This window comes from Lipotes vexillifer, unplaced genomic scaffold (assembly GCF_000442215.2).
Source record: "Lipotes vexillifer unplaced genomic scaffold, Lipotes_vexillifer_v1.1 scaffold371, whole genome shotgun sequence".
In the NCBI taxonomy this organism is placed as follows: domain Eukaryota; kingdom Metazoa; phylum Chordata; class Mammalia; order Artiodactyla; family Lipotidae; genus Lipotes; species Lipotes vexillifer.
In genome coordinates this window covers 22,328-40,985 of record NW_006786304.1, presented here as the reverse complement: position 1 = coordinate 40,985, position 18,658 = coordinate 22,328, and the positions used below count along the sequence as shown (strand labels likewise).

Below are 18,658 nucleotides of genomic sequence, written 5' to 3'. Positions count from 1 at the left end.
CCCCCCCGCCGCCCCTCCCGTCCCTCCTCCCCGCTCTCGGCCCCACCCGGCTCAGACGGCTCCGGACTGGACCGCGAGCACAGGCAGATCCGCGGGCGCCTTGAATCCCAGCGGGACCCCCGCCCAGCTCGTCCGCACGGTCCAGCCGCCTGCGCGCGCCATCGGTGAGTGGTCCCCGACCGCAGCTGTCGCCTCCCAGCCTCCGCCCGCGGAGCCCCCGAGTCTGCCTTGGCTCTGAGTTATTTCCCTGCTCGCCAAAGACCCTCAGCCCCCACCCCAGTCACTGTGTAACGGTCTCCCGGGTCTCCCCACTCCCTTCCGAAACCTCCCTGTCTCCCCCACTCCCCCCAGCCCCTTCCAGTCTGTAACAGTGCCCCCCACTCTCCTCGTCCCTCCCAGTGTCTCCCACTCCCCCATCCTCTCAGCCAGAGGGGGTCCCCTCCTTGGGGTCTCCCTCCACCGCCCTCATCCATCTCTGTCCTATTTGGTCCCTCCTCCCACCCACAAGCTCCTCTCCTACCTCACCAACCCGATTGCCTGTCCAGTCACCCCCAAAGCGTCCTCCCCAAGATGTCCCCCAGGTCCCTCCCTGCATAGGGCACCACCCAGGGCTCCCTCCCTCTGCCAACATCCCAGGTCCTGGCTCCAGCCTCTCCTTTACCTCTCTGGCATACCTTCCCCGAATTCTTTTCCTTTTTTTTTTTTTTTTTTTTTTAAGTATCATTATGATTTTATGTATCTTAACATATTTGATTTGCAGTTATTTTTGATGTTCAAATTGTCCCATCTTTGGCCAGTGGGAGTCCTGTCAAGCTGAGTCCGTGTCCCTGTGACATGCCCCATCTACGTTTGAGCACTTCCCCACTGTCTGAACCAGGCTCACTTGTTCTTTCCCCACCTCAGCCCCAGAAGCAGCCATTTCTCCAAGAAGCCTCAGTTTCTCTTTTAGTGGAAAATGGTATTTAGAGACTCCAATCTGACGAAAAGTTGGTTCTGTGAAAAGATCAGTGCAATTATAAACATCCAGTTAGACTGATCAAGGGGGAAAAAAAAGAAAAAGCAGACACAAACGACTGATATCAGGAATGAAAGAGGGGACATCACTACAGATCCTACAGAGCATGAAAGGATAGTAAGGAAATGTAGAGAACATGGTCTGGGTGCTGGAAGTGCTCACTGCTGCTGGGTTGGTAATTATTTCTCTCCCTAACTCCTTAGACCTATGATAGGAGTGCAGGATCTGCGGTCAGGTTGCCTGGAGTCCCAGCTTGAGCACTTTCTAGCAAAGTGATCTTGGGCAAGTTATTGCTATCTTCTTGAACCTACATTTCCTTGTCAGAAAAGTGGGGCTAATAATAGCCCTACCTCACAAGGTTTTTGTGAAGATTAAATGAGTTAGAGCAGTGTCTGGCATGCAGTGATCATAAATGTTACTATTCTTGTGAATGCCCAAGCCCCGTCATGATCTGGGGGGGACCCAGGCAGTAGCTCAGACTCGTTTCTCATCCTTGTGCCAATGTGTCCGGCCACTCTGTCCATCCATTTCACAGCTCCAGGTCATGATAGTCCCCACTCTCTCTGCCTAAATGCCCTTGTCATGCCCACTCTTTAGGGAGCAGCTCAAAAGTCAGCCCAGCCAGAGCTTTCCCAATCCTGTGGTTGGCTCACCACATCCCCCTCTGATGCCTACAAGTCCACTTGCCCGGCATTTCCCAAGCATCATTGACTGCTTGGTGCCCAGGTTCTGTCCTCACTGGAGGCTCTGACTGTGGGGGGTGGGGGGGGGGCGCTGGTCTCTGGAGTATTTTTGCATCCATAGCTCTTGACACATGGTGTGATTTCAGTGAAAATGTGCAAAATAATGGGAGGGGTGGAGGAGAAAGAAAAAGATAAAGGAATATACTTCGTCCAATCAGCTTCTGCATCGTTCCCTTGTTTATCTCTTGGTCTCCCACCATCAATCCCCCTTCCTCAATCATGCCGTTGTTACTGTTTCTCTTCCTCCAGCTGGAATAACCACCTTCCTCCTCCTTCAGCCATCAACTCCTGCCATTCACCAGAAGTGCTCTAGGAAGCTCCTCTTCCCTACCCATTCCACCATCTTTCTGCACCTATTCGACCTCCTGGCTCCCTTTCTTCTCCACCTCTTCCTCCAGGCAGTCCCCCATCAACATCCTCTCCTCCCACAGGTAGCTCTCCCCCTGTGCATCTCCACCAGCGAGCTCAGCAGGCAGTGTGCAGCCACCATGTTCAGCTGGCTGAAGCGGGGCGGGGCTCGGGGCCAGCAGCCCGAGGCCATCCGCACGGTGACCTCAGCCCTCAAGGAGCTGTACCGTGAAAAGCTGCTGCCTATCGAGGAGCACTACCGCTTCGGGGCCTTCCATTCACCAGCCCTGGAGGATGCTGACTTTGACGGCAAGCCCATGGTGCTGGTGGCCGGCCAGTACAGCACGGGCAAGACCAGCTTCATCCAGTACCTGCTGGAGCAGGAGGTGCCCGGCTCCCGGGTGGGGCCCGAGCCCACCACCGACTGCTTCGTGGCCGTCATGCATGGTGACACCGAGGGCACCGTGCCTGGCAACGCCCTCGTCGTTGACCCAGACAAGCCCTTCCGCAAACTCAACCCCTTTGGGAACACCTTCCTTAACAGGTGTGCAGCCAAGAGCCAGGAGTGCATCTTCCTGTCCCCGGCCCCCAAGCCTGCCCCATCCCTGCCTGTGTTTCTCTCCTTTTCAGCCCCAATTCCCTTCTCTCTACTAGATCCTTCCTCTTCCTGCCTTCTCTAGGGGAGCAGTTAAGCCAGGGACGCATGGGTTCAACCGCTGTCTAGCTGGGTGGCCTTGGGCAAGTGACTTAACCTCTCTGTTTCTCTCCTATCCTCATCTGGAAAATGGGGATAACCATAGTCCTTACTCCCTAGGGTTGTTGTGAGGACTAGATGAATTAACACCTACAAAGTGCTTAGAACAGTACCCGGCACAAAGTATGTGCTCAATAAACATCAGCTCTGATTTTTTTTTTTTTTTATAGTTATTATTCTCTGGCCTGATCTTCCTTTTCTCTTTCAAGATTCTTCCCTTCCCTGAACCTGATTCTCCTCGGTGCAGTCCTGGGTTCCCTTCTTATGTGTCCTCTCCTCCCGCCCCTCCCTGCACTGACCCCTGACCTTCCCTCTACCCCAGGTTCATGTGCGCCCAGCTCCCCAATCAGGTCCTGGAGAGCATTAGTATCATCGACACCCCAGGCATCCTGTCGGGGGCCAAACAGAGAGTGAGCCGCGGTGAGTGAGGCCCGGATCTCTGGGTCTGAGGGGGGAGGGGCTGGGGGCCTGGACTTTTGGGTCTGAGGGGGGAGGGTCCCAGGGTCTCTGCTAGGACTTGGGCCTGTGTCCGCCGGCCCTGAGCTGGTGGGGTAGCAGAAGGGAGCTCGTGGAAGGCTGTGATTCCTCCATGTTGGCACACGTTGAAGGGTGGGGGAGGCGTGTGGGTGAACACGTGCGAACGGGCTGCAGCTGCATATCTGGGTGCGTCTGGAGGATGGAGGGGGAGAGATCAAGAGAGACAGAGAGAGATACACAAAGTCAAAGATGGACAGAGATTCAGAGGGCGAGGCAACGATACAGAGAGACAGGAGACCCAGAGAGGAGGCCGAGCCGGGCAGGCAGGCCCTGGGCCCGTGTGAGCTCTTGGCTCTGTGTCTGGGCCCCAGATGGGGCTGAGGAGGACCTGGGAAGGGGAATCTGGGCGGGCGCCAAGGGCGGCCTGGAATTTATAAACAGCTGTGCAGGGGGAGCGTAGAGGGGAGGGGGTGAATTCCAGCGGGGCCTCCGAGGGAGCCGGGCCCCCACCCTCATTCCACCCAGCATTTCTGTCCCCTTCCACCCCTGTCCCACAAGGCCTCGGAGGCCAGAAACTGGGGCAAAGGAGGCAGCAGTGTGGGGCAGAGGGGAGTGGGAGGCCACTGCAGGGAGGCAAGGAGGCTGGGCCTGGGGGGGAGGGCGCGGACGGTTCCGGGAGTCCCTGGCCGCTGCCCAGGAGGCGCCTGTTCCCCGGAAGAGAGGCAGGAGGCAGCTGCAGAAGCAATGGTGGGGGGGAGCTTGGGGCGTGGGCCTGGGAGAGTCGGAAGGGAGGGAGGCCCCCAAACCAGGGCAGGGGTGCAGGATGGGAGCCCAAAGGAAGTGAAGAGCAGAGAACGGGGTCTCCTTCCCTGTCAGCAGAGGTAGGGGAAGAGCAGAGTCCGTCCATCTGTCTGTAAGGATGTGTGTGTGTGAGTGTCTGGGAGTTTGTGCCCGCAGTTGTGGCAGGGTGTGACTTTGTGTGCAGCTCTGAGGGACTCCGGGAGGCTTTGTGGGATTGTGTGTGACAGTGACTGGTGGTGTCTCCATATGTGGTTGTATCGTGAAATGTGTGTGTGAGCGTGTCGGGCAAGGGAACATTTCTGTGACTGTGCAGATCATGTAGTGTGTGTCTGGGAAAGTGTGTAATTGTGGGTGTGACTCAGGTGTCAGGGCTGTGCTTGGGATTGTACCTGTGTGTGACTGCGTAGGAAGGACTGAGAGGATTTTGTTGGATTGGGTGTGACCGCATGTGACTGTATCTCTGTATACAGTTGTGCCCTTGTGTGTACAGTGAGGGTGTGTGTGTGTGTGTATGTGCATGAGTGTATCTTTTGCGTAACTATATATGATTGTGTCTCTAGTTTGGTGCGTGTGCGAGTGCGCACGGGCTTGTGTGTGCCTGCTGCTGTTACTTTGTGTGGGTCTCACAACGTCTTTGCAATTGTGTGACCACAGATATCTGTGTAGGTTCCAGATTGTGAGCGGGGCTGTGTTTGGGAGTCTGCATCTTGTAGTGTGCGGCTCTGATGGTGTCCAGGTGTACGCTCCTGAGTGCACGAGTGTGTGTGTGCACGTGTGTGTGCGCGTGTGTGTGCACTGGTGGAGCATGTGGCCTCTGCCTGGAATATCTGTGAAGGCCACACGTGTGTGATTGTAGCATAGTGGAGCCTTCTGGCAGGGTTCAGATCTGGCCTCTGCTCCTTCTAAACTGTGGGATCTTGGCTGAGCCACTTAACCTCTCCATGCCTCAGTTTTCTCATCTGTAGAACAGGAACGTGATAGTATCAGCCTCATACGTTGCCCTGAGGGTTCAATTTAAATGTCAAAATGTGTGAAGCACTTAGAGCAGTATGTGGCACACACTAGGTGCTATGGAAGTGCCCATGATGACTGCTTTTCCTCTGCAAGGCTGTCGTTGTGTGCCCCCGGGTGCCTCTCTGCCACGTCTCCTGTTCCTGTGCTGACTCAACCTCCCTCCCTCTGTCCCTCCCTACATGAGACACACTTTCCAAAGCTGGGCCGCTGTGTGTGTTTGTGTAGACATTGGGGAGGGAGGAGGGGCCCCAGCTGCTGTCCCTCTGGCGACCTGGCCCTTTCTCCCCGCAAACAGTGTCACCCACGCCCACCCCATCCCATCCAGTCCCCAGTGGCTGCAGGAGCCTGCTTCCTCCCATGCAGGATTGGCCTGGCACCAGCTCCCCAGCAGAGTGTGGAGGCCCACGGGGCTGCTGCTCTGTTGCTTCCTACCTGCGTATCTGGAGTAAATCCCTTAACCTCTCTGTTCCTCAGTTTCCCCTTTTCGAAAATGGAGGTCATAAGAGTGCCTGTCTCCTGGGGTCGTTTTGAAGATTCAATGAGTTGAATCGGGAAGGGCATGAGGTGACTTCGGGTGCATCAGTGATGGCTCCCTGTTCTTCCCGTTAACTCCTCCATCCCTCAGGTTGCCACTCTGTTCCCTCCTCCTGGAAGCCCTCCCTGACCACCCAGGCTGGGTCAGGCGCTCCCCTCTGGGCTGCTGCATCCCAGCCTGACCACTCTGGACTGTGAGCCCAGTAAGGACAGACCTGGGGCTGCCTGAGCCACACTGTGTCCCCAGCACAGAGCAGGCGGCTCTGGGGATGGCTCCTGGACGACCCCCCAACGGTGTCTCGCAGGCATCATGAGTAATGTTTGTTGAGTGCTTACCATGCGCCTAGCACCGTTTTTTTTAATAAGAGTTTTATTGTGGTATAACTTACATGCCTAAAGCTCACTCATTTTAAGTGTATAGTTCAGTGCCAGGCACTGTTTAAGCTCTTTATATATCTTAGCTCATGTGTATTACTTAAAAAATGTTTTTCTAATTTTATTTATTTATTTGGCCGTGCGGCATGTGGGATCTTAGTTCCCCCACCAGGGATCGAACCCGCGCCCCCTGCATTGGAAGCAAGGAGTCTTAACCACTGGGCCACCAGGGAAGTCCCCTCATGTGTATTCTTTTAATCTTCACACAGTTCTAGGAGGTAGGTCCTATGATGATTTCCATTTTACTGAGGAGGAAACAGAGGTTCAGAGAGGTTACCTGCTTGCTTAAGGTCACCTAGCTGATGGGGGCAGAGCCGGGATTCAAACGCGGGTCTTCCCAACTGCCAAGTCGGGGAGGGGGGGGCGGTCTCAGCTGCTCCTCTCTCTTAAGCGTCCCTTGTTGCTGAATGAATGAGCCAACAAGCAAAAAAGCAAACAGCGTGAATGAATGAGTGAGGAAATGAAAGGTGAAAGGAATGAATGAATGGACCCAGGAGCCAGCTGTTGGGAGGGGTGCCCCACAAAGGCAAGGACCTTGTCTGAGTGTTCTCTGTGGGACCCCCAGTGCCCAGGACAGGGACTGGCACACAGAAAACTCAGTAAATGTTGTGAATAAATTTAAAATATTTAACATCTGCTATGGCAAAAGCATAACCAGGGCCCGAGTGAAATCTTTAGTTGCTGGATGGTGGGGAGATCTGACAGATCCTGGGGAGGGGCTGGGGTGATGGAGGTACTCGGGGGGCCTTGCGGCGGGTAGGGGTGGTGGGTTGTCCATAGAAGCACAGGGAGTCTATTAGGAACACTTCAGTGTTTCAATAACTGGACCAATGCCCGCTGCTAATATCTGCCTAAAGAATGAATGAAAAAGGGGAGGGTGTGATTGTCGCCTGTAGTAGATGGCTTGAGAGACGGGTGCCAGAGTGATGGGGGAAATTCTGAGGGCTGTGGAGACAGAGCTGTGGGGCACTCTTGGGGCCTCAGCTGTTTCTCATAGACAAAAATTTTGAAGGTTAACAACCTGAACATCCGGTACAGTCTAACTTGAGTCCAAAGGAATGGTGGCATCCCAGTGGCTGGAGGCTCGGGTGCTGACCTCTGCCCCTGGCGCCCATGTACCACCCCCTGCCCCTAGGCTACGACTTCCCGGCAGTGCTGCGCTGGTTCGCCGAGCGCGTGGACCTCATCATCCTACTCTTCGATGCTCACAAGCTGGAGATCTCAGACGAGTTCTCGGAGGCCATCGGCGCCCTGCGAGGCCACGAGGACAAGATCCGCGTGGTGCTCAACAAGGCCGACATGGTGGAGACGCAGCAGCTGATGCGCGTCTACGGGGCGCTCATGTGGGCGCTGGGCAAGGTGGTGGGCACGCCCGAGGTGCTGCGCGTCTACATCGGTTCCTTCTGGTCCCAGCCCCTCCTGGTACCCGACAACCGGCGCCTCTTCGAGCTGGAGGAGCAGGACCTCTTCCGCGACATCCAGGGCCTGCCGCGCCATGCCGCACTGCGCAAGCTCAATGATCTGGTGAAGAGGGCCCGGCTGGTGCGGGTGAGCAGTAATGGGGGACTGGCTGAGCAGTAACCGGGGCTGGGGAGGCAGCGGCAGCTCTTGCCTTTCCTCTGATCCTCCTCTACTTGACTGCTGGTCCCTGGCATCAACTCTCTGATTAGTTAAGTTCTCTAATCTGAGAAAGTTCTCCTGCTGTGCCTGGCCCTGTGCCGGGTGATGCTGGGAACACAGCAGTGACCAAGGCAGTCCAGGGGAGAAGACCACCCCATCCCCAGACAGTGACCATCCAACATGCTCAGGGCTGAGACTGGGGAACCCAGGGGAAATCCAGGAGGGCTTCTTGGAGGAGAGGGCATCTGAGCTGCAAACTGGAGGATGAGGAGGACAAAGAGGGGAAGAGAGTCTAGAAAGCAGGACCAGCAAGTGCGCGGACTGGACATGAGAACGTGGCCAGTTCAAGGAAGAGGAAGAAATGTCAGTGTTGAAGCCAGTGTAGACAGTGGGAGTAACTGAATCTGAGGCTAGGGGCAGGGGTGGGGTGGGGTGGGTGAGAGATCACCCAGGGCTGTGGCCTGGAACTTGTGCTTTGTCCTGAGGGCACTGGGGAGTCATGGAAGGATTCAGAGCAGGGGAGGGACAGGGTCAGACTCTAGCTGCCTTCCGGAGTGTGGATTCAAGGGCAGTGAGACTCGGCTCCCAGACCAGGGAGGAGGCTGGGGATTGAGGAACAAGGAGGAGCCTGGAGCAGGACAGGGCCTCCGGGTCTGGGAGGGCAGAGCACTGGTTTAAGAGCGTTTTGGAGGATGAATGGAACATTCACAGGGGAGGCTGCCTGCCAGGGTGGAGGTGGGGCAGGAAGCTGGGCAGGCAGGGAGGCCTGGAAGGTTATGGGGGATGGAGGAGCCTGAGGTGTTGGTTTAAGGAGCTGCAGAGAAGGGGTGAGTCAGAGCCCCGCCCCCACCCCAGGAATCCTCCTTGGGAGGGAGCCGCCCAGTGTGGTCGGCTCCTGAGGGCTCCAGAATCAACCTTTCTCTCGTCCTCTGCCCAGGCCCTGGACTGTCTCCGTCTGTCTTTCTGTCTCTCTGTGTGTGTGTCTCTCTCTACATCTCATTTCTACCTCTTTCTCAGTTTCTCTCTCTCCCTTATTGTCTCTCTTTTTTTCCTCTTCTCTTTCCTCATTCATTCTCTTTTCTCTCTCTTTCTCCATTCTCCCTCTCTCAGTCCTCCCTCCCTCAGTCTCCCCCTGGGTCACCCTCTTCCCGTACGGACCCCGGTCCCCCAGTTCCCTCGGGGAAGCAGACAGCATCAGGAGGGGGAGCCCAGGGCCCGTGGGACCCAGGGGCGGGGTGGGGCCGGACACCTGGTGCCCCCGCCACGCAGGAGTTGGCTCCGGAAACCCAGACAAACCCCGGAGTCCGGGACCCGCGCCCCGGCCCACCCCGCCCACCCACGTTATCTCTTCCTGGCACCTTCCGCGGCTTCCTCTCTGGAAAAGCCATTAGTGCCTGGCCTCCTCCTGTCTTCTGGGTTCCCGAGGAGCCGCCCTTAGGCCCCGCCCCCTCTCCCCGTTGGCCCGCTCTCGCAGGCCACACCCACCGGCCTGGCCACACCCCTGCCCTGATTGGCCTTCTGAGACCTGCACACCACTCCTTCCCCTTCCTCCTGCAAATCCATCTATGGCTCCGCAGTGCCAATCAAGACACAGGGTCTACAGTGACCAAGCCTTGTTGCTTCTCCCCTGCCCCGTGTCACCCGCTCATCCCCCACGTGTGATTCTGCCACACTTGGTCCAGCCATCAAACAACAGCACACACCGTTTACCTCCCCATATGCTCTCCCCCAACAGTACAAGGCCTTTCTGCACTCTTGGTAACTACCCCTCTGTGCCTCAGTTTCCCTGTCTGTCCCAGTGTCCGATGTGGATGAGTCCTCTGGCTCTGCCCTTCGGCTGAAGTGGTAGCTGCTGCTAGAAGGGGCGATTTCACTGTGCTGTGACACTTGAGGCCAGCGTCTTGGGAGGTTCTGATTCTAAGGAGACCAGGATGCCGTGAACCTTCATACCGAGCTCGCTGAGGTGACTCGATAGCATTAATTCAACAAACAATTATTGAGCACCTACAATGTGCTCCTGCACTGTTCTAGGTCCTGGGGATAGAGCAGGGAACAAAACCAGATAAAGTCTCTTTTCTTGTAGAATTGCTTTTTAATTGGGAAGTGGATGTGAAACAAATTAATCTCTAACATTATATTGTATGTAATAAGGATTATGAAGAAAAATGAAGCAGAGAGACTGGTGAGAGGCTATTTTAGGGTCACTGGCGAGGGTCTCCTGGAGTAGGTGATATTTGAGCAGAGGCCTGAAGGAGGGGAAGGGGTGAGCAGAGTGGAGATCTGGGGGAGACCATACCCAGGCAGAGGGAACAGCAAGCGCAAAGGCCCTGAGGCTGGGACGTGCTTGAACAAGGAGCCCAGGGTGGTGGAGATGGGAGATGAGGATTCAGAGCCAGCCAAGGTGCCACCAAAATGTTTAGAATTCTAAACCTATGACTCATTAAAAGGACTTTTTTTTTTTAACATCTTTATTGGAGTATAATTGCTTTACTATGGTGTGCTAGTTTCTGCTTTATAACAAAGAGAATCAACTAGACATATACATATATCCCCATATCTCATCCTTCTTGCGTCGTCTCCCTCCCACCCTCCCTATCCCACCCCTCTAGGTGGTCACGAAGCACCGAGCTGATCTCCCTGTGGGATGCAGCCGCTCCCCACTAGCTCTCTATTTTACATTTGGTAGTGTATATATGTCCATGCCACTCTCTCACTTCATCCCAGCTTACCCTTTCCCCCTCCCCGTGTCCTCAAGTCCTACATCTTCACATCTGCGTCTTTATTCCTGTCCTGCCTCTAGGTTCTTCACTAAAAGGACTTTTTAACGAGTGCTTTTAATTGAACATTTAAGACCATCTCATGGGAAAGCACTCATGTTCTGTCAAACGTGCCCCCTCCCACCTCTGACCCCAATGGCTCTCAGGTTCTCTTCCTTGCAGGCAACCCCTGTGAGTAGTTTCTTGTGTCTTTTTCCAGATATATTCTATTTTTATTTAAGCCTATCCATTTAATTATTGAGCTTCCTATTAAAAATAGGACATATGAATGCTCTTTTTTTTCCCTCTTCTTTCTTTTTTTAATAAAAATATTTATTTATTTATTTGGCTGCGGCGGGTCTTAGTTGCGGCGTGAGGGATCTTCGTTGCGGCGTGCGGGATCTTCAGCTGCGGCACGTGGGATCTTTTAGTTGCAGCATGTGGGATCTAGTTCCCTGACCAGGGATCAAGCCCGGGCACCCTGCATTGGGAGTGCAGAGTCTCAGCCCCTGGACCACCAGGGAAGTCCCCTCCTTTTTTGCTTTTCGATAACTTATGAGATCGTGGCTCAAAGGTTCTCAAGTTCATTGTTTTATTCCACAAATATTTCTTGAGGCTTTTCTCTGCACACTGTGCCGGCGCTGGGGACAGAGGGAACAGACAAGGTCCCAGCCCTCCTGAAGCTCACATTCTGATGGAAGGAGACAGAATAAGTAAACTAACACATAAATGAAATAATGATGAATTGTGATAAGTGCTGTGAATGAAACAATAAAAGTAAAGGTAGAAAGGAATTGGATGGTGGTGCTTGCGGCACCTGCTTCCCATAGGATGGCCTCTGTGAGGAGGTGACATCAAAAGGAAGCTGAAGGAGCCAGTTGTTGGGAGACTAGGGCAGAGTTCCAGGCGGGGAGTAGCACGTGCAAAGGCCCTGAGGTAGGAAAGTGGTTGGCATGCTGATAAAAAAAGGATGGCAGGTGAGGAAGCTGGAGCAGATGGAGGGAGATAAAGTTGCATGAAGTGGCAGGAGCCAAGTTGTGTAGAGCAGTCTCGGGCCCTCATTACACTCTTAAAAATTATTGAGGCCCCCAAAGAGTTTGTATGTACACGGATTAAATCTTTCTATATTAACCGTATTAGAAGTTAAAACTGAGGGTATTCCCTGGAGGTCCAGTGACTAGGACTCAGCACTTTCACTGCCATGGCCTGGATTCAATCCCTTATCGGGGAACTAAGATCCCACAAGCTTCGCGTTACATCCAAAAAAAAAAAACAAAAAAAAAAACAGTAAGTTAATACTGAGAAAACGTTTCATATTTATTTCTCTCATAATATTAATTAACCAACAATACTTATAATTATTTTTTTCGGTCGTGCCGCGCGGCTTGTGAGATCTTAGTTCCCTGACCAGGCATCAAACCTGTGCCCTCAGCAGTGAGAGCACAGAGTCCTAACCACTGTACCGCCAGGGAATTCCCAAACAATACTTATATCCTTATTAATAAGTAACATTTATTATAAATGTTACCTATACGTTTTGATCATGTCGATGTATACTAATGAACAGATATTGTTAATAATTAACATTGTAAGATCATTTAAAATAGCAAGAAAAAATCTACTACCTGTTAACCTAAGTAACAGATGTTGTATGAAAATTAACTGCTTTCCAAACTCCCAAAAAAAACCCAACTTAGGGAGCACAGTGGCCCTGTTTTACATGTTTGCAAATCTCCTTAATATCTGGCTTCAGAGGAGACATCTGGATTTGCGCATCTGTTTCTGCAGTCAATTGCAATATCTTTTAGCCTTTAAAAACTCGACTGTCTGCTGGGGAGGAAATGAGAGTGAAAAGACACACAGCACCTTAATATTCTTATGAAAATAGTTTTGAGTCTGCAAACCCCTGAAAGGGTCTCGGGGACCCCCGGGGCCACGCTTTGAGAATTGCTGCAGTAGGGCCTTATCAGCTGTGGGAGGAATTTTGCACCTGGATAAGAAGCAAATTGTTACATAGTAGCAGTGTCTCATGGTGCGGCACTTGTTCCTTAAAAAAGCAAAACAAAACAAAAACGACCCTCCAGCGGCTACTTCATGGGGAAAGGATTGGAGGGGCTGGAGGGGCCAGAGGGAAAGCCAGGAGCCCAGTGGGGTGACTGGTGTGTCCCCCCCAGGCAAAAGATGGGACTGCTGGGATTGGGGGTGCAGCAACTGAGGTGCAGAGAAATGGAAACGTAGAAGAGAGATTTAGGAGTTAAAAGGGCTCGCTGATGAAATAGATGTGGCCAGTGAGGAGAGAGAATCAAATCAGAAATGATTTCCAGATTTCCGGGCTGCACTGGGTAGGGAGAGGTGGAGGTGCCGTTTGTCTCCCGAGATGGGCACAGCTCTTGGAGCTGGACCTGAATTCCATTGCGGGCTTCCGAAGACGGAGCTGTCCGGGAATGTTGACAAGGCAATCAGCTCTGAGTCTTAAGCTCCAGGGAGAGGCCAGGGCTGGTATGTAGATTTGGCAGTGGACGTGGAGGGATGTTTATGCCACGGGAGGGGCCGAGAGTACCTAGAAGAGGTGGGAAGCCCTTGTACCCACGGCAGCAGCAGCTCACCTGTAATTGTTAGACATGCACATTCTCAGGCCCTAGTGAATCAGAAACTCCGGGCGACCCGTGTTTTAACGAGGCCCGCAGGCGACGGTGAGGCAGGCTTAGGTGAGAGCTCTCCTTCCCACAGGTTCACACCTACATCATCAGCTACCTGAAGAAGGAGATGCCCTCCGTGTTTGGGAAGGAGAACAAGAAGAAGCAGCTGATCCTCAAGTTACCCGTCATCTTTGCCAAGATTCAGCTGGAGCATCACATATCTCCCGGCGACTTCCCGGACTGCCAGAAGATGCAGGTGGGAGGCCGCCCGGGAGCGAGGCATCGGGGGCTGATGTGATGGGAAGGTTGGCTTCCACGGGCTCCGGGATGGGACCTTGAAAACTAGAGGGATGGATGGCAGGTGCCTGAAAGCACTTCCCGCAAATGATTCTGTGGGAGCATGGTTTTGTGAATTAAGGGAGTGAACAGCAAACCCAAAGCAACTGTGGCTTAGTTAGGATAGAAGTTTATTTCTCTCCTTCATAAACGTCCTGGAATATGGTCCAGGGCTGGTTTGGTGCTTTACAGAGCCAGGGACCCAGTCTCCTTCTGTCTTAATTCTTCTCCAAGTCTGGCCTCCAGTCTCAAGAACCCCCTCATGGTACCAAATGGCTGTGGAAACTCCAGCCATTGTGTCTGCATTCCAGCCAGCAAGAAGAGGGGGAGGAGCGGGGCCGGAGGGGAAGCTAATGGTACAGTCTCTCTCTTTAAGAACATTTACTAGAACAGTGCTGTCCAATAGTACTTTCTATGGTGACTTCCTATGCCGTGCTGTCCAACGTGGTAGCCACTGGCCACATTAAAACTGAAACTTTAGGTTTTAATTTTAACTAATTTAAATTTAAATAACCACATGTGGCTACTGTATTGAACAGGGCAATTCTAGAGTTGCAGGTGCAACTTGTGCTGACATCCAATTGGCTAGAACTTAGTCACATGGCCACAGCTGCTGCAAGGGAAGCTGGGAAGTGTAGTCTTTTCTCTAGGTGGCCAGATACCCAGGTAACATTCAGGGATTCCGTACTGAGGAAGAAAGGAAGATGGATATTAGGGGATAACCGGAGGCTCCTCACATGTCCAGGCCTAGGATTAACCAGTGTCGGGGAAAGCACTGAGTCTGGGTGTGGTGGCGTGGGGTAAATGAAGAGCCGCAGGAGGTGGGCAGGGCAGGAGTGACCATTGGACGTGGGGACAGAGGTCCAGACTCAGGCATGGAGGCAAGGACTAGCACCCCTGGCCCAGGCTCTGTTTTGAGGTTGTGTTAGGCTGATACTGAAAGCCTGTGACCTTTAGGTCTTAGATATTTCTAGTTCAATACTGAACAATTATAATAGAGTGAATTTCCCCTTGGTCACTGACTAGCTCTGTGAACCTGGTCAAGTCACTTAACTTTTCTAAGCCTCAGTTTCTTCAACTGGAAAATCGGCATCCTGATAGGATCTACCTTGGATGCTTAATTGGCTAGTGTTCGCGACTTCCTTAGACAGTGTCTGGCACAGAGTTTGGGCCGAATCAAGGTTTCTCAGCCTCCACACTCATGACATTTGGGGCCAGATAATTCTTCCTTGTAGGGGGTGTCCTGTGCATTGCAGGCTGTTTAGCAGTATCCCTGGCCTCTATTCACTAGATGCCAGTAGCACCCCCGAGTTGTGAAAGTCAAAAATGTCTCCAGGGGCTTCCCTGGTGGCGCAGTGGTTGAGAGTCCGCCTGCCGACGCAGGGGACGCGGGGTCGCGCCCCGGTCCGGGAGGATCCCACGTGCCGCGGAGCGGCTGCGCCCGTGAGCCGTGGCCGCCGCGCCTGCGCGTCCGGAGCCTGTGCTCCGCGATGGGAGGGGCCGCAGCGGTGAGAGGCCCGCGTACCGTGAGCCGTGGCCGCCGCGCCTGCGCGTCCGGAGCCTGTGCTCCGCGATGGGAGGGGCCGCAGCGGTGAGAGGCCCGCGTACCGTGAGCCGTGGCCGCCGCGCAAAAAAAAAAAAAAAAAAATGTCTCCAGATATTGCGCACTGTCCCCTGGGGGACACCGTCATCCCTGGTTGAGAGCCGCTGGGCTAGATAAAGAGCAGCTGTGAATATTACGCTGACATTTATTGAGCACTTCATCCACGTGAATTCATTTAGCCTTTCCCACCTCCCAGTGAGGGGAGTGCTAGTCCTCAACCTGTTTTACAAATCTGGAAACTGACGGGGAGACCAGAGAGCTCAAGTCACTTGACTGAGGACACACAGCTTCCAAGTGGCAGAGCTGGGTTGGAACCTGGGCAGCCTGGCCCTGGAGTCCTCCCTACTCATCACCATTAATCACACCCCCGTCTCTTTATGGTCATGATCAGTGGAGCGCTCTGCCTTGGCTCTGGAAATTAATGTGGTGCTGCGATATGGATTGGTCTCTGCTGCAACTCTTCTGGTGCAATCGCTTTAACAGCTGCACGTGTGAGAAGCAGCATGACCACAAACCCAGCCCTGCAGCGGCTCTAGCACCAGATGACTTCTTGCCCCGGGGGTCGGGGGGTAGTCCCAGGATCTCCTGATGACCTGTCCATCCCAAACCTAACCTCCAAATATGGAGCAAGCCGCTTAGCTCTTTCTGTGTGGTGGGGTAACAGAGCCAGCAGGGTGGCAGGAATTGCATTTTCTCAACTTGCATAATGGTGGGGATGCTGACTGGGCAGCTGGGGTGCCGTAGAGTGTGGGCAGGACTGAGGGCTGACGGGTGTGCTCTGGTAGAGCTGTGGCTGATGTCAAAATGTTGAAATCCTTCTCTACCAGCTGGTGAAAGGCCCCTGCTCTCCCTACTGTCCGGGGATTCTGGGGTCATGCCCGGCACTGGGTGGGGTGGGGGGCACCGAGGGACCTTGCTGCCCAAGTCTCTTCTGAGTGGTGGGCACCCAAGCGGAGTGGGGTGTTCAGATAACCAAATGCTTCTGCACCTCTCTGTCAAGAGCTGCCCAAGTGTCCCGGAGCCAGCACGGGGCTGGGGGGCTTCGGGATGGTGCCCCCTGACTTCTCTGTGTTCCCCTCCCCACAGGAGCTGCTGATGGCTCACGACTTCACCAAGTTCCACTCGTTGAAGCCGAAGCTGCTGGAGGCGCTGGATGAGATGCTGACGCACAACATCGCCAAGCTCATGCCCCTGCTCCGTCAGGAGGAGCTGGAAAGCACGGATGTGGGCGTGCAGGGGGGCGCTTTCGAGGGCACCCACATGGGCCCCTTCATAGAGCGGGGGCCTGACGAGGCCCTGGAGGATGGCGAGGAGGGCTCGGACGATGACACTGAGTGGGTGGTGACCAAGGACAAATCCAAATACGATGAGGTCTTCTATAACCTGGCGCCGTCCGACGGCAAGCTGAGCGGCACCAAGGCCAAGACCTGGATGGTGGGTACCAAGCTCCCCAACTCTGTGCTGGGCCGCATCTGGAAGCTGAGCGATGTTGACCGAGATGGCATGCTGGACGACGAGGAGTTTGCCCTGGCCAGCCACCTCATCGAGGCTAAGCTCGAGGGCCACGGGCTGCCCACCAACCTGCCCCGCCGCCTGGTGCCACCTTCCAAGCGGCGCCACAAGGGCTCCGCTGAGTGAGCCAGCTGCTGCCTGCCGGCCCTTCCTCCCTCTTGCCCTGCTGTGGCTCCCCAGCTCTGGATGGCTGCACGCACATCCCCACCCTGGCCCACGTGCACCCTGCCTGCCCACTCTCCCAGCTGTAAGGATGGGGGTCCCTCTGCCCCCACTGCCAGACAGTGGGGACCAGGGGAGGGGCAAGGCTTCTCTGCCCACCCTTCACACCTCTACCCTCACGTACACTTAGCACATCATTCCGACACTAATACACACACACACACACACACACACACACACACACACAGAAGCATCCATCCATGCATCATTCATTCGAAAATTTGTTTGAGCACCTACTATGTTCAGGGCTCCTTCCAGGCACTGGGGATTACAGCAGAGAGCAAAACAGACACCTCTATATGCCCTCATGGAGCTGACATTCTTAGGAGAGAGCACCTACAGAATCACTCAAACACACAGAGACACACACCCAGGCCTAACTGTCTGATCCCTGATTCTGAGCAGGACCCCTCATAAGTGAGCGGCCACTTGGTTGAAATGACTAACAGAGGGTCCCCTTGCCCTGCTTCCTCTTGCCCAGCCAGGCGGGGACCCTCCACCCCATGGTATCCTCAGGTCTTGGCACCACTGGGGGCTCAGGGGGGGAGACACACCTCCTACTTCCTCAGCTGGACCCCCTCAGCCCCTCCCCACAGTTCCTGCCACACCCCTTTCTTTAAGAAGGATCCTCTGCAGACCAAAAACCGCCTTCCATCCCTGCTTCTCCCAGAAGGCGTCCACTCTGAGGCCTTTCTGTCCTCCACTCACCTGCCCTGGATTGAAAGCCCAGCCTGCTCCCCCCACCTCAGGCTCCCCACAGCTGGTGGTCCGAGTTTTAGACTGCTGGGGCACAGCCTCTCGGCCCACCATCCGTCCATATTTAAGTGGAGCCCCTGCCAGATAGGCCCCAGGATGTTATTTTAGTCCCCTTTTCAGGGACGTCGTGGGGGGAGGGGCTCTTGGTGCTACAACCCTCCCTCCCCTCCCCTAAAGGGAACTCTCACCCCCCTACACACACACCTTTTCCTGCCTTCGCTAAGTATTAGTGCTCGACCCTGTTGGGGGACCACACGGAAAAGATGGGGAAGCGCGAAACAGATGGGGACGATGCCCCCTCCAGGGTGTTCGCTGGGATTCCCACGCCCATCACCCCTCACCCCGTGCCTGGGAGGGGATTGTGAACGTAATAGCGTTCCCACAGTGCAAATAAAGCCATGGCTTCTTTCCCTGTGGGAGTCAGGCTGTCTTGGGATGGGTTAGAGGTGGGTATCGCTCTCCCCACCAAACCCCCTGGGGAAGGAGAGCCCTGGGCAGAACTTCAGGGGGGTACCCTCCAAGCTCTCAGGGGCAGAGGTGGAGGCCGTGACTCAATGCTGCGGGAGCCTGATGACTCAGGCCTGGGCTGGGGACCAGACCGACATATTTTCCGAAGAAAAGTTACTCTGAGGCCCTCCCTACGGGACATCCCTCCTTCAAACCTCCTTCCGCGGGGGCCTGGGAACCAAGCCCTGGGCCGTGGGGTTGTGTGTATGTGTGTGTGTGCCAACTTGGTTACAGGGTGCCCCCGTCCTCCTCCCTGCCCGCCGACGTCCACCCACACAACCTGGGTACACAGCTCCTGACACGAAACACCGAGGACAAGCGGGCTCCCGGAGCGGGAGGAGGTGATGCTGCCCATCAGGACCACCAAAGTGTGCGCACGCGCTCGCTCACGCCCAGGGGGGACCCCGCTCGGGGTCCCGCCGGCTCACACCCAAGGCCACACCCGCGGCCCCCGGGACACGCTGGCCTCGCGCCCTCCCCGCTCACCGGGCGCGGCTCCCGGCGCCCCCTGGTGGACACACGAGAGCTAGGCTGGCCGGTCGCTGAACCCCCTGCCCCAGGTGGTGGGTGATCAGGTCTCTAGGGC

The 18,658-nt window shown here is 54.8% G+C and overlaps 1 protein-coding gene across 1 annotated transcript; it reads left to right on the top strand.

Annotated features, from left to right (window-relative positions):
- Positions 1-51: 51 nt before the first annotated feature.
- Positions 52-16,713, top strand: EHD2 (EH domain containing 2). Its single transcript, XM_007458471.1, has 6 exons — positions 52-164; positions 2,190-2,650; positions 3,183-3,280; positions 7,257-7,669; positions 13,228-13,392; positions 16,162-16,713. Exons 2-6 carry the CDS (start codon positions 2,247-2,249, stop codon positions 16,711-16,713), a joined length of 1,632 nt encoding a protein of 543 aa, XP_007458533.1. The 5' UTR covers positions 52-164; positions 2,190-2,246.
- The last annotated feature ends 1,945 nt before the right edge of the window (positions 16,714-18,658 follow it).

What these genes read in the sequence shown, in the direction of transcription:
- EHD2 (XM_007458471.1), top strand. Translation starts at nt 2,247, where the DNA reads ATGTTCAGCTGGCTGAAGCGGGGCGGGGCTCGGGGCCAGCAGCCCGAG. An exon ending in AGAGGGCCCGGCTGGTGCGG is followed by an intron (nt 7,670 to 13,227) that starts GTGAGCAGTAAT and finishes TCCTTCCCACAG; the next exon opens with GTTCACACCTACATCATCAG. An exon ending in CGGACTGCCAGAAGATGCAG is followed by an intron (nt 13,393 to 16,161) that starts GTGGGAGGCCGC and finishes CCCTCCCCACAG; the next exon opens with GAGCTGCTGATGGCTCACGA.